Here is a 12,885-nt window from a genome sequence, read left to right on the forward strand (position 1 = left end):
TGAGGAGACCAGGCTATCACTCTTTGTGGATGATATGATGATCTACTTAAAGAATCCTAGAGAATCTTCTAAAAAGCTGGTGGAAATAATCAACAACTTTACCAAAGTTGCAGGATAGAAAATAAATGCACATAAGTCATGAGCATTTCTGTATATCTCTAAGATACCTCAGCAGCAAGAATTAGAAAGAGAAATTCCATTTAAAATCACCCTAGACAATAAAAAATATTTGGAAATCTATCTGCTGAGACAAACAGAGGAACTATAAGAACACAACTCCAAAACGCTTTCCACACAATTAAAACTAGATCTAAACAATTGGAAAAACATTAACTGCTCATGGGTAGGACAAGCTAACATAATAAAAATGATCATCCTACCCAAACTTATTTACTTATTTAGTGCCATATCTATTGAACTACCAAAAAGCTTTTTGACTGAATTAGAAAAAAACATAACAAAGTTCATTTGGAAGAACAAAAGATCAAGGATATCCAGGGAAATCATGAAAAAAATGCTAAGAAAGGTGGCCTTGCAGTCCCAGATCTCAAACTATACTATAAAGCAGTGGTCATCAAAGCAATTTGGTACTGACTAAGAGACAGAAAGGAGAATCAGTGGAATAGATTTGGGGTAAGTAACCTCAACAAGACAGTCTATGATAAGCCCAAAGATTCCAACTTTTGGGACTAAAATCCACTATTTGATAAAAACTTTTGGGAAGAACCAGGAGAACTGGAAGACAATATGGGAGAGATTAGGTTTGGATCAATATCTCACACCCTACATCAAGATAAACTAAGAATGGTTGAATGACTTGAATATAAAGAAGGAATCTATAAGTAAATTAGATAAACACAGAATAGCATATATGTCAGATCTTTTGGAAAGGAAAGATTTTAAAACCAAGCAAGAGCTAGAAAAAATCACAAAATGTAAAATCAATAATTTTGATTATATCAAATTAAAAAGGTTTTGTGCAAACAAAACCAATGCAACCAATATTAGAAGGGAAGCAACAAATTGGGAAATAATATTCTTTTTTTTTTTAAATATATTTTATTTGATCATTTCCAAGCATTATTCGTTAAAGACATAGATCATTTTCTTTTCCTCCCCCCCCCACCCGCCATAGCCGACGCGTAAGTCCACTGGGCATTAGATGTTTTCTTGATTTGAACCCATTGCTTTGTTGATAGTATTTGCATTAGAGTGTTCATTTAGAGTCTATCCTCTGTCATGTCCCCTCAACCTCTGTATTCAGGCAGTTGCTTTTTCTCAGTGTTTCCACTCCCATAGTTTATCCTTTGCTTATGAATGGTGTTTTTTTCTCCTGGGTCCCTGCAAGTTGTTCAGGGACATTACACCACCACCAATGGAGAAGTCCATTACGTTCGATGATACCACAGTGTGTTTGTCTCTGTGTATAATGTTCTCCTGGTTCTGCTCCTCTCGCTCTGCATCACTTCCTGGAGGTTGTTCCAGTCTCCATGGAACTTCTCCACTTTATTATTCCTTTTAGCACAATAGTACTCCATCACCAACATATACCACAGTTTGTTCAGCCATTCCCCAATTGATGGGCATCCCCTCGTTTTCCAGTTTTGGGCCACCACAAAGAGCGCAGCTATGAATATTTTTGTACAAGTCTTTGTGTCCATTATCTCTTTGGGGTACAGACCCAGCAGTGCTATGGCTGGGTCAAAGGGTAGATATTCTTTTAGCACCCTTTGGGCATAGTTCCAAATTGCCCTCCAGAATGGTTGGATCAGTTCACAGCTCCACCAGCAATGAATTAATGTCCCTACTTTGCCACATCCCCTCCAGCATTCATTACTTTCCTTTGCTGTTATGTTAGCCAATCTGCTAGGTGTGAGGTGATACCTCAGAGTTGTTTTGATTTGCATCTCTCTGATTATAAGAGATGTAGAACACTTCTTCATGTGCTTGTTAATAGTTTTGATTTCTTTATCTGAGAACTGCCTATCCATTTCCCTTGCCCATTTATCAATTGGAGAATGGCTTGATTTTTTGTACAATTGATTTAGTTCTTTATAAATATGAGTAATTAAACCTTTGTCAGAGGTTTCTATGAAGATTTTTTCCCAATTTGTTGTTTCCCTTCTGATTTTAGTTATATTGGTTTTGTTTGTACAAAAGCTTTTTAGTTTGATGTAGTCAAAATTATTTATTTTACATTTTGTGATTCTTTCTATATCTTGCTTGGTTTTAAAGCCTTTCCCCTCCCAAAGGTCTGACATGTATACTATTCTGTGTTTACCCAATTTACTTATGGTTTCCTTCTTTATGTTTAAGTCACTCACCCATTTTGAATTTATCTTGGTGTAGGGTGTGAGGTGTTGATCTATTCCTAGTCTCTCCCACACTGTCTTCCAATTTTCCCAGCAGTTTTTATTGAATAGTGGATTTTTGTCCCAAAACCTGGGATCTTTGGGTTTATCGTATACTGTCTTGCTGAGGTCGCTTTCCCCCAGTCTATTCCACTGATCTTCCTTTCTGTTTCTTAGCCAGTACCAAATTGTTTTGATGACTGCTGCTTTGTAATATAGTTTTAGGTCAGGGACTGCAAGGCCCCCATCATATGTGTTTTTTTTCATTATTTCCCTGGATATCCTTGATCTTTTGTTCTTCCAAATGAACTTTGTTATGGTTTTTTCTAAATCAGTGAAGAAGTATTTTGGTAGTTCAATGGGTATGGCACTAAATAGATAAATAAGTTTGGGTAGGATGGTCATTTTTATTATATTGGCTCGTCCTATCCATGAGCAGTTAATGTTTTTCCATTTGTTCAAGTCTAGTTTTAGTTGTGTGGCGAGTGTTTTGTAGTTGTGTTCATATAGTTCCTGTGTTTGTCTTGGGAGGTAGATTCCTAGGTATTTTATTTTGTCTAAGGTGATTTTGAATGGGATTTCTCTTTCTAGTTCTTGCTGCTGAGCTGTGTTGGAGATATATAGAAAAGCTGATGATTTATGTGGGTTTATTTTGTATCCTGCAACTTTGCTAAAGTTGTTGATTATTTCAATTAGCTTTTTGGTTGAATCTCTAGGATTCTTTAAGTAGACCATCATGTCATCCGCAAAGAGTGATAACTTGGTCTCCTCCTTGCCTATTTTGATGCCTTCAATTCCTTTATCTTCTCTAATTGCTACTGCTAGTGTTTCTAGTACAATGTCAAATAGTAGAGGTGATAATGGGCATCCTTGTTTCACTCCTGATCTTATTGGGAATGCATCTAGTTTATCCCCATTGCAGATGATATTAGCTGTTGGTTTTAGATATATACTGTTTATTATTTTTAGGAATGACCCTTCTATTCCTATGCTTTCTAGTGTTTTTAATAGGAATGGGTGTTGTATTTTATCAAAGGCTTTTTCTGCATCTATTGAAATAATCATGTGATTCTTGCTAGTTTGCTTGTTGATGTGGTCAATTATGTGGATGGTTTTCCTAATGTTGAACCAGCCCTGCATCCCTGGTATGAATCCTACTTGATCATGGTGAATGATCCTTCTGATCACTTGCTGGAGTCTTTTTGCTAGTATCCTATTTCAGATTTTTGCATCTATATTCATTAGGGAGATTGGCCTATAGTTTTCTTTCTCTGTTTTTGACCTGCCTGGTTTTGGAATCAGTACCATGTTTGTGTCGTAAAAGGAGTTTGGTAGAACTCCCTCTTTGCTTATTATGTCAAATAGTTTGTATAGTATTGGGATTAACTGTTCTCTGAATGTTTGATAGAATTCACAGGTGAATCCATCAGGCCCTGGGGACTTTTTCTTAGGAAGTTCTTTGATGGCTTGTTGGATTTCAATTTCTGATATGGGATTATTTAGGAATTCTATTTCCTCTTCTGTTAGTCTAGGCAGTTTGTATTTTTGTATATATTCATCCATTTCTCCTAAATTGGTGTATTTATTACCATATAATTGGGCAAAGTAATTTCTAATGATTGCCTTAATTTCCTCCTCATTGGAGGTGCTGTCCCCCTTTTCATCTTTAATGCTGTGAATTTGCTTTTCTTCCTTCCTTTTTTTAACTAGATTGAACAGTACCTTGTCTATTTTGTTTGTTTTTTCAAAGTACCAGCTTCTTGTCTCATTTATTAAATCAATAGTTCTATCACTTTCGATTTTATTAATTTCTCCCTTAATTTTTAGGATTTCTAATTTGGTTTTCTGCTGGGGGTTTTTAATTTGATCGCTTTCCAGTTTTTTCATTTGCATTTCCAATTGATTGATCTCTGCTCTCCCTTGTTTGTTAATATAAGCATTCAGGGATATGAATTTACCTCTGATTACCGCTTTGGCTGCATCCCAAAAGGTTTGAAAGGATGTTTCGCCATTGTCATTTTCCTCGATGAAATTATTAATTGTTTCTATGATTTCTTCTTTAACTAAACGGTTTTGGAGTATCATATTGTTTAATTTCCAATTGGTTTTAGATTTGGTTTTCCATGTACCATTACTAATCATTATTTTTATTGCCTTGTGATCTGAGAAGGCTGCATTCATTATTTCTGCTTTTCTGCATTTGTGTGCTATGTTTCTGTGACCTAATGTATGGTCAATTTTTGTGAATGTGCCATGTGGTGCTGAGAAGAAGGTGTATTCCTTTTTATCCCTATTTATTTTTCTCCATATGTCTATTAATTCTAATTTTTCTAAGATTTCATTCACTTCTTTTACCTCTTTCTTATTTATTTTTTGATTTGATTTATCTAAATTTGATAATGGTTGGTTTAAGTCTCCCACTAGTATGGTTTTATTGTCTATTTCTTCCTTCAATTCTCCTAGTTTCTCCATTAGAAATTTGGGTGCTATATTATTTGGTGCATACATGTTGATTAATGATATTTCCTCATTGTCTATAGTCCCTTTTAACAAAATATAATTACCTTCCCTATCCCTTTTGATCAGGTCTATTTTTGCATTGGCTTTATCAGATATCATGATTACCACTCCTGCCTTCTTTCTATCAGTTGAAGCCCAGAAGGTCTTACTCCATCCTTTAATTCTGACCTTGTGGGTGTCAACCCGCCTCATGTGTGTTTCTTGAAGACAACATATGGTAGGGTTTTGGATTCTAATCCATTCTGCTATTCGTCTACGTTTTATGGGTGAGTTCATCCCATTCACATTCAAAGTTATGATTGTCATTTGTGGACTCCCTGGCATTTTGATTGCCTTCCCTAATTCTAACCTTTTCTTCTTCGGCTCTACCTTTTAGTCCAGTGATTTACTTTGAAACAGTCCCCCTTGTCCCCTCCCTTGATGTTTCCCTTTTTAGTCCCTCCCTTTTTGTTCCCTCCCCCTTTCCCCTCTCTTTCCCTCCCTTTTTGTTCTCCCTCTCCCCCTCCCCCCCTTGGTTTTCCCTTCTCCTTACCCTTGTTGGGTAAGATAGAATTCAAGATCCCAATGGATCTGGATGTTTTTCCCTCTCAGAGCTGATTTCCCTGAGATTGAGGTTTAAGTAACCCCCCCCTCTCTTCCTCTCCTTCTTATAGGAGTTTTCTTCCCCTCCCCTTCCCATGTGAATCTTTGTGTGAGAATGATTATTCTATTTGGTCTTTCTTTACCCCCTATTTATACATTACATTTTTTCCCCCACATGTTAGTGTATATAGGTTGATATAAATGTAGTCCTTATAGAAGAGAGTTTGAGTAAAAGAAGAAGATAACATTTTCCCCTTTCCTTAATATTTACCTTTTCAGGTATTCCTTGCTCTTTGATTTTCGGTATCAAACTTTCCACAGAGCTCTGGTCTTTTCTTTGCAAAAAGTTGGAAGTCTTCTATTTTGTTGAATGCCCATACTTTCCCTTGGAAGTATATAGTCAGTTTTGCTGGGTAGCTGATTCTTGGTTGGAGACCCAGCTCTCTTGCCTTTCTGAAGATCATGTTCCATGCCTTACGATCATTCAGAGTAGAACTTGCAAGGTCTTGGGTGACCCTGATTGGCATTCTTTTATATCTAAATTGTCTTTTTCTGGCTTCCTGTAGGATTTTTCTTTTGTTTGATAGCTTTGGAATTTGGCAATTACATTCCTGGGAGTTGTCTTTTGGGGGTTTAGTGTAGAAGGTGTTCTGTGAACTCTGTCAGTGGCTGTATTGCCCCCTTGTTCTAGAATCTCTGGGCAATTTTCTTTGATTATATCTTGTATCACCATGTCCAGTTTGGTGTTTATTTCTGGCTTTTCTGGGAGTCCAATTATTCTTAAATTATCCCTTCTCCCCCTATTTTCCAGATCTATCACCTTGTCGGTGAGATATTTTATGTTCTCTTCTAATTTCTTGGTATTTTGGCTTTGCTTTATTAATTCTTGCTCTTTTACACGATCGTTGTCTTCCAGCTGCCTGATTCTGGCCTTTAAAGCCTGGTTTTCCTTTTCAGTTTCATCATACCGGTTTTGTAGTTGCGCGAATTTCTTTTGCATTATTTGCAACTTTTCCTCCCAGAAGGCTTCCATCTTTTTGGTCATTTCTGATTCAAATTCTTCATAGGTTTGTGGAGAGTTTCCATTTCCTTTGGAAGGTTTTGGAGCATTTTCTTTTATATTATCTTCTGTCTGCTCTGTATTTTGTATTTTGGCTCCATAGAATGTGTCCAAAGTCGCCCCTTTCTTCTTATTTTTCTTGGTATTTTGGGGCTTCTGTGGTTCTGTGGAGTTTGCCATTTCTGAATGTGGAGGATTAGCTTTTCTTATCTCTGGTGATCCGAGGCTTTAGTCCTGGGCAGATGTTGGTTCTATGAGCTTTCCCTGGGTTAAACTGAATATGCCTCACTGGAACTGGAATGGAAGGGTCAGACCACGAGGCCACACTCTCCCCCTAGCTCGCTTTCAGGAAGTTGCCTTCAGAATCGCTGGCCGTGAGGCTGTTTCGTAGGCCTGCGGGGGGATGGGCTGCAGCTTTCCCAAGCTCTAGGGCAAGGACTTTCACTGCGACTTGGATAGCAGGATCCAGCCCGTGAGGCTGTCTTGCCCGCCCTGAGGGTTGCTGTTGTTTGACCAGCTCTCTGCAGCGGAAGCCCCAGGCAGTAACTTTCACCGGGACTGTAGAAGGCCCTGAGGGTTCTGCTCTCTGAGCCCGGCCGGGCTGCGGCTTCCGGGAGCCTTGGACTCTGCGCTCCTACCCCTGAGGTCCAAGTGATCTCGGGTTCTGGCTTTTAAGGGGAGCCGTACCTTTTGAACCAGGTCCAGGTCCAGGAGGAGGGTTCCCAGGGTCTGTGCTGTTGATCGTTTTGAATTTCGGCGCCTTAGGAGCTTATCGGTCGGGAAGAGTTTTCAGGAGATCTGAGCTTTAGCTTTCTCTAAGCCGCCATCTTAACCCGAAGTCTGGGAAATAATATTCTTAACAAAAACCTCTGACAAATATCTAATTACTCAAATTTATAAAGAGCTAAATCAATTGTACAAAAAAATCAAGCCATTCTCCAATTGACAAATGGGCAAAGGACAGGAATAGGCAATTTTCAGTTAAAGAAATCAAAACTATCAAGAAGCACATGAAAAAGTGTCCTAAATCTCTTATAATCAGAGAGATGCAAATCAAAACAACTCTGAGGTATCACCTCACACCTAGCAGATTGGTTAACATGACATCAATGGAAATAATGAATATTGGAGGGGATGTGGCAAAGTCCAGACATTAATTCATTGCTGGTGGAGTTATGAATTGATCCAACCATTCTTCAGGGTAATTTGGATCTAATAGGGTGCTAAAGGACACTAAAAGACTGTCTTCCCTTTGATCCAGCCATAGCACTGCTGGGTTTGTACCCCAAAGAGATAATAAGGAAAAATATATGTACAAGAATATTCATAGCTGCGCTCTTTGTGGTAGCCAAAAATTGGTAAATGAGGGGATTCAATTGGGGAATGGCTGAACAAATTGTGGTATATGTTGGTGATGGAATACTATTGTGCTCAAAGGAATAATAAAGTGGAGGAATTCCATGAGAACTGGAATAACCTCCAGGAAGTGATGCAGAGCAAAAGGAGCAGAACCAGGGGAACATTGTAAACAGAGACTGATACACGGTGGTATAATCAAATGTAATGGACTTCTCCATTAGTGGCAATGCAGTGATCCTGAACAACCCGGAGGGATCTATGAGAAAGAATACTATCCACATTCAGAGGAAAAACTGGGAATAGAAACACAGAAAAAAAAAACTGCTTCATTACATGGATTGAGGGGGGTATGATTGGGGATATAGACTCTAAATGAACATCCTAATGCAAACATCAACAACATGGAAATAAGTTTTGATCAAGGACACATGTAATAGCCAGTGGAATTGCACATCAGCTATGGGAAGGGTGAGGGGAGAGAAGGCAGGGAAAGAATATGATTTTTGTAACCAAAGAATAATGTTCTAAATTGACTTAATTTTTTAAAAGAAAAAACATAACTATTGCTTTAAGAAATTATAAGTAAGAAGATTTTAGAAAAAGCTAGAAAATGTGCAGGGACTGATGCAGTGTGAAATAAGCAGAACTAGAAGAACATTGTATAAAATAACAACAATATTAAATGATGATTTTCTGTGAAAATTTGGCTACTTTCAGCAATGCAATGAACTGGAACAATCCTGAAAGACTTGTGACAGAAAATGCTATCCACCTCCAGAGAAAGAACCATTTGAGTTGTCTTTCACATCAGTGTACCTTTGGTTTTATTTTGGGTTTTTGATTATGTATAACTTACCTCTTATAATGACCAAAATAGAAGTGTGTTTTGCATGACAATAAAAATGAAGAAAGGATGAAAGAGTAAAAATTAGTGCTGTCAATAAATATTTATTACAGGCCTACTTAAAAAAAAAAGAAATAGCTTTTAGAAATGTGTGAATAGTGATGATGGGACATAAAACACACAAAAATAGAGAATTTGGCTTATGATAGGGTTTGTTTATCTAGGAAGTTGGGAGAAAGGGGTATTTGCTTAAGCCATTGTACAAATTCTCAAACCCACCTGTTATAACTGTACAGAGTTCATCAGGTATCCATGATTTAGCATGATCACCAGAGTTTGATGATCTTTTCCGCCTGACCAAGTGTTCTCGTCCATTGAAGGAGCCATTGGAATTATTTACTGGTTGGATCAGCATCTGTTCTTTTCCAATCTGGATATACCCAATCTGTATAAAAGGAAAAGGAAAAACTTGGATGTTTGTCATAATAATTACCATAATGTAGCTGCCTAAGTATCAACATTTAAACTTCATTCTATTTTTTAAATGTTTAGTTTTCTTTCCCCTTTGAAATCTCATCTTATCCTTGTCCTCAAGACTAGTTTGCAAGTACGATTAATATACAATACCAAAAATGAAAACAAAAAACTGTTGGTGGCTGGAACTTGAATCCTATGTACTCTTCTCCCTCTCTATCCCCCCACTTTAGAGTTAGTCCTAAAAGCACAGGACAATTTTCCCACCCTTCAGGAGAGTAATGACTCTGTGTTGTCTCTTATGTGAAATAGCCAACAAAGCAAAACAAAACAAAATTCAATAACCCCAACAGCATTTCAAGAAGGATTATACCTGTTTCTTTCTTTTCTTGTTCAAAGCCTATGATTTCACTGATAAATGGTACTCATTTCTAAATTAACCTAGAATTCCTTTGAAATACATTGACCCAAAAATGTAATTGGTTTTGATTCATGCCAGGACATTCATCCTCTATTTTCCCCTTAAACCCAAACCTACTCCACTCACCCCAGTCACCAAAAAGTCTACCATAACTAGAGCATAGGGCTGAGTCAGATGAAATGACACTGTTTTAAGAATAGATAAAGAATCCTCAGGCATATTGCTACTTTCTTCAGAAATTGTAGCTTCATTCAAACCAAATGACACTGATTCCATTTTAAAACTATTTAAAATGGAAAAGTATCAACCCTTTCTGTGGAAAAAAGTAAATCGAGCAAATAGTCTGCCCTGTTACCCTCAGACCTAAAAGCTACAGCTGATCAAGATAGAGGGTAAAATTGGTGTTTCTCCTCTAAGCAGATATTCAAGGTTTACATTTCATTAGAACCTGTGCCAAAAACAACTGAGAGATTTTACTGCACAAATAAAACTGTCTGAAAGTGGCACTGTATGACCTACAAGGCAGCTTAGATTTTTCTTTTCTTTTTCTTTGAAGTTACAACTTTTATTTGTTCACTCAAATACATCAGGGGATTAGAAGAAATAAGGGGCAAGAGGGCACTGTTTTGTGATCCCTAAAGTGGAATTTTGTTTATATATAAGGGAAGAAGAAACTAGTTGTAGAACTTCTTAATGAACACATTTTTAAAAGTCTCTATTTGTCAGAAATAAAATGATAAATTATAGCATGATGTATATTAATTATCTCACACAACTCCCTATATTCAATTTATGTTCAAGTAGTTGTATTGTTTCCTATATATTATATGAAATTTCCCTTCCTATTGAGAAATAAAATACTAGTAAGCCTAATATTTGGATTTCCTAGAAAATGCTTTCACAAGTACTGATAATTATTTTTTCAAACATGAAATAATATATAAAGGGCTGGGTTCCAAGACTTGAAGACTTGAATTCAGGTCCTGTCTATGATATCTCCAAGCACCAAGTTTATAAGTAGCAAAGGAAGTGTCAGTCTGCACTGGTAGACAGAGTTTGAAGTTCCAAAAGAGACTTGGAATAAGGGAAGAGGGGAGAAATTTTGGAGCAAAATAATCAAAAGACAAAGCCAAGGAAAATATGGAAAGGGATGGCATAGGACTATTTGTGTAAAAGGCATAGAAGTGTGGCTAGAACTGTGTGTAGGTGCATGTGTATGTGAGTGTGTGTGCGTGTGTTTGTGAAGTAGGATAGAAATGGTGCATATCAGAAATGAAATATGATGTGTAAAGGGAGTGTAGCATGAAAGATAATGATGGAATTAGGAAGAGACTATGGAAAGGAAGGAGATTAGTAAAGTGAATACAGTAGCATATCTGGTAAGAACAAGAACTGAGAAAATAATGAGGCAAAATAGATGGAATTAGTGAAGGGAAGAAGTATTTATTAAGTACCTACTATGTGCCAAACACTGTGTTTAATGGTACAAATATCTTACTTGATTGTCACAACAATCCTGGGAGGTTAGTGCTATTATTATCTAGTTAGGGAAACTAAGATAGTCAGAGGTTTGGTGATTTGCCCCAGGATCATAGAATTAGTGTTTGAGACCAAATTTGGGACCCTAGGGCACTGAATCACCTAGCTACCTAGAGAAACTCTGGTATGCAGAAAGGAACCCTTTCCATATCACAAAAGGATCAGACAAGACAAGAAAAGCCCTATGCTCCATCATGTGATTTGCATGATGGTTCCTGTGAGTTTGTTTTAGTTCCCATCCCTCCCTCCTTTCATACTGAAACTTCCTCACAAAACCCCTATGATATTTACATCTTTAGGAAATAAAACTTGGCTATCAATCAACTGATAAATCAATAAGCATTTATTAGGCACTTATTATGTGCCAGGCATAGCATTATTATATTATCTCCTCAGTAACATTTTTGTCATATAATTCTAATTTTAAAATTTCAGATAATTATATAATGAAAGGCTTGACTAACTTAAAAGCTTATACACTTTGCTATATTATCTGGCTATTAAATGCCAGAAAGGGGAAGGGAGTTCTGTTAATAATGTGCAAACTCTGAGAAGCCAACTAGTCTATCAGTAGAGAAAATTTAAGATCTTGAAGGACATAACAGCTATTTAATATGTTTGTTTAATGGAACCAAATTACAAAAGATGATGGGTCAGTGAAAAAGATGAGAAAAAATAAACAATATCTAATGTCTGACCAACAATAAGAGCCAAGCTGTGACTGATAGTTGGATTCTTTCAGAAGGCCTTAAAGATAGCAGATAATAGCAGAAAGAAATTATTGCCTGCATTAAGGTGTCAGAAGGAACCTGTTAATGCACCAGAACCAGTAATGCCAGATAACTGGAGAAAAGGTGGATAAATCCACTTAAAAAAACATGGTAATATAAGACATCATTTGCCAAAAGGACCCGAATCCAAGACCTTCCTCTAACACTTACTAACTCTGCTTCCCAGTAAGTCCCTTAACCTCTTCCTTCCCTAATGCCAATCTGCATTGGTAGAGGGAGTGTTCTCACTGAAAATCACCTATACTAAGAAAACCTGGTTTGAATCCCAAAAATATGTGTGTGTGTGCATGCATACATGCATATTTCACTCTTAAAAAAAAACACCTCACCTTCCATCTTAGAATCAATATTGTGTGATGGCTGCAAGGCAGAAGAGAGGTAAAAGCTAAGAAATGGGGGTTAAGTCACTTACCCCAGAGTCACACCACTAGGAAGTGTCTGAGGCCAGATTTGATTCTCAATCTACTGAGTCACCTAGTTGCCCCCTATATTTCACTCTTGATCAAACATCAGACATTATCTAGTTTTTAATTTGTCTTCTTCCTGTGTCATCATCTTCTATTTCACTACAATTAAGCAATCCTAGATTAAGCACCTACTATGTGTCATTAGCAGTTGACAGTTAATGTCTGTAATAATTAAAATAGTGGAAGACATAAATTGTGGCAGATAATAAGAGTGGTTGGCTTAAATTGTGACCACAGAAAATATGGTTTCAAGACAGTGTCTTGTTTTTAAATCAAATATAAGGTGGTCGCCAGGGGAAAATTCCAAATTAATAAAATATACCCAAGTCAGCTGGGTTTTATAGAGATTTTAATTAATACAAAATTAAGGAATAAATGAAAGAGAGAAAGAGAGAAAAAATAATAGGAAAAGGACTAGGCCAGCTTAGGCCAGCCTTAAGAGAGAGATCAGTCAGTTTTTTCTCCACTCACCACAAG

General features: G+C 37.0%; 1 protein-coding gene across 2 annotated transcripts in view; it reads right to left on the reverse strand.

The window, feature by feature from the left end:
• ADAMTS17 (ADAM metallopeptidase with thrombospondin type 1 motif 17) overlaps positions 1 to 12,885 on the reverse strand; it is a 588,524-nt gene that overhangs the window by 542,884 nt on the left and 32,755 nt on the right. For both annotated transcript variants that reach the window (XM_001372954.4, XM_016426268.2), the window contains exon 3: positions 8,996 to 9,161. In XM_001372954.4, the coding sequence (XP_001372991.2) occupies positions 8,996 to 9,161 (166 nt within the window). The remainder of the gene's footprint in view (positions 1 to 8,995; positions 9,162 to 12,885) is intronic.

Source organism: Monodelphis domestica, chromosome 1 (assembly GCF_027887165.1).
Source record: "Monodelphis domestica isolate mMonDom1 chromosome 1, mMonDom1.pri, whole genome shotgun sequence".
Taxonomy (NCBI): domain Eukaryota; kingdom Metazoa; phylum Chordata; class Mammalia; order Didelphimorphia; family Didelphidae; genus Monodelphis; species Monodelphis domestica.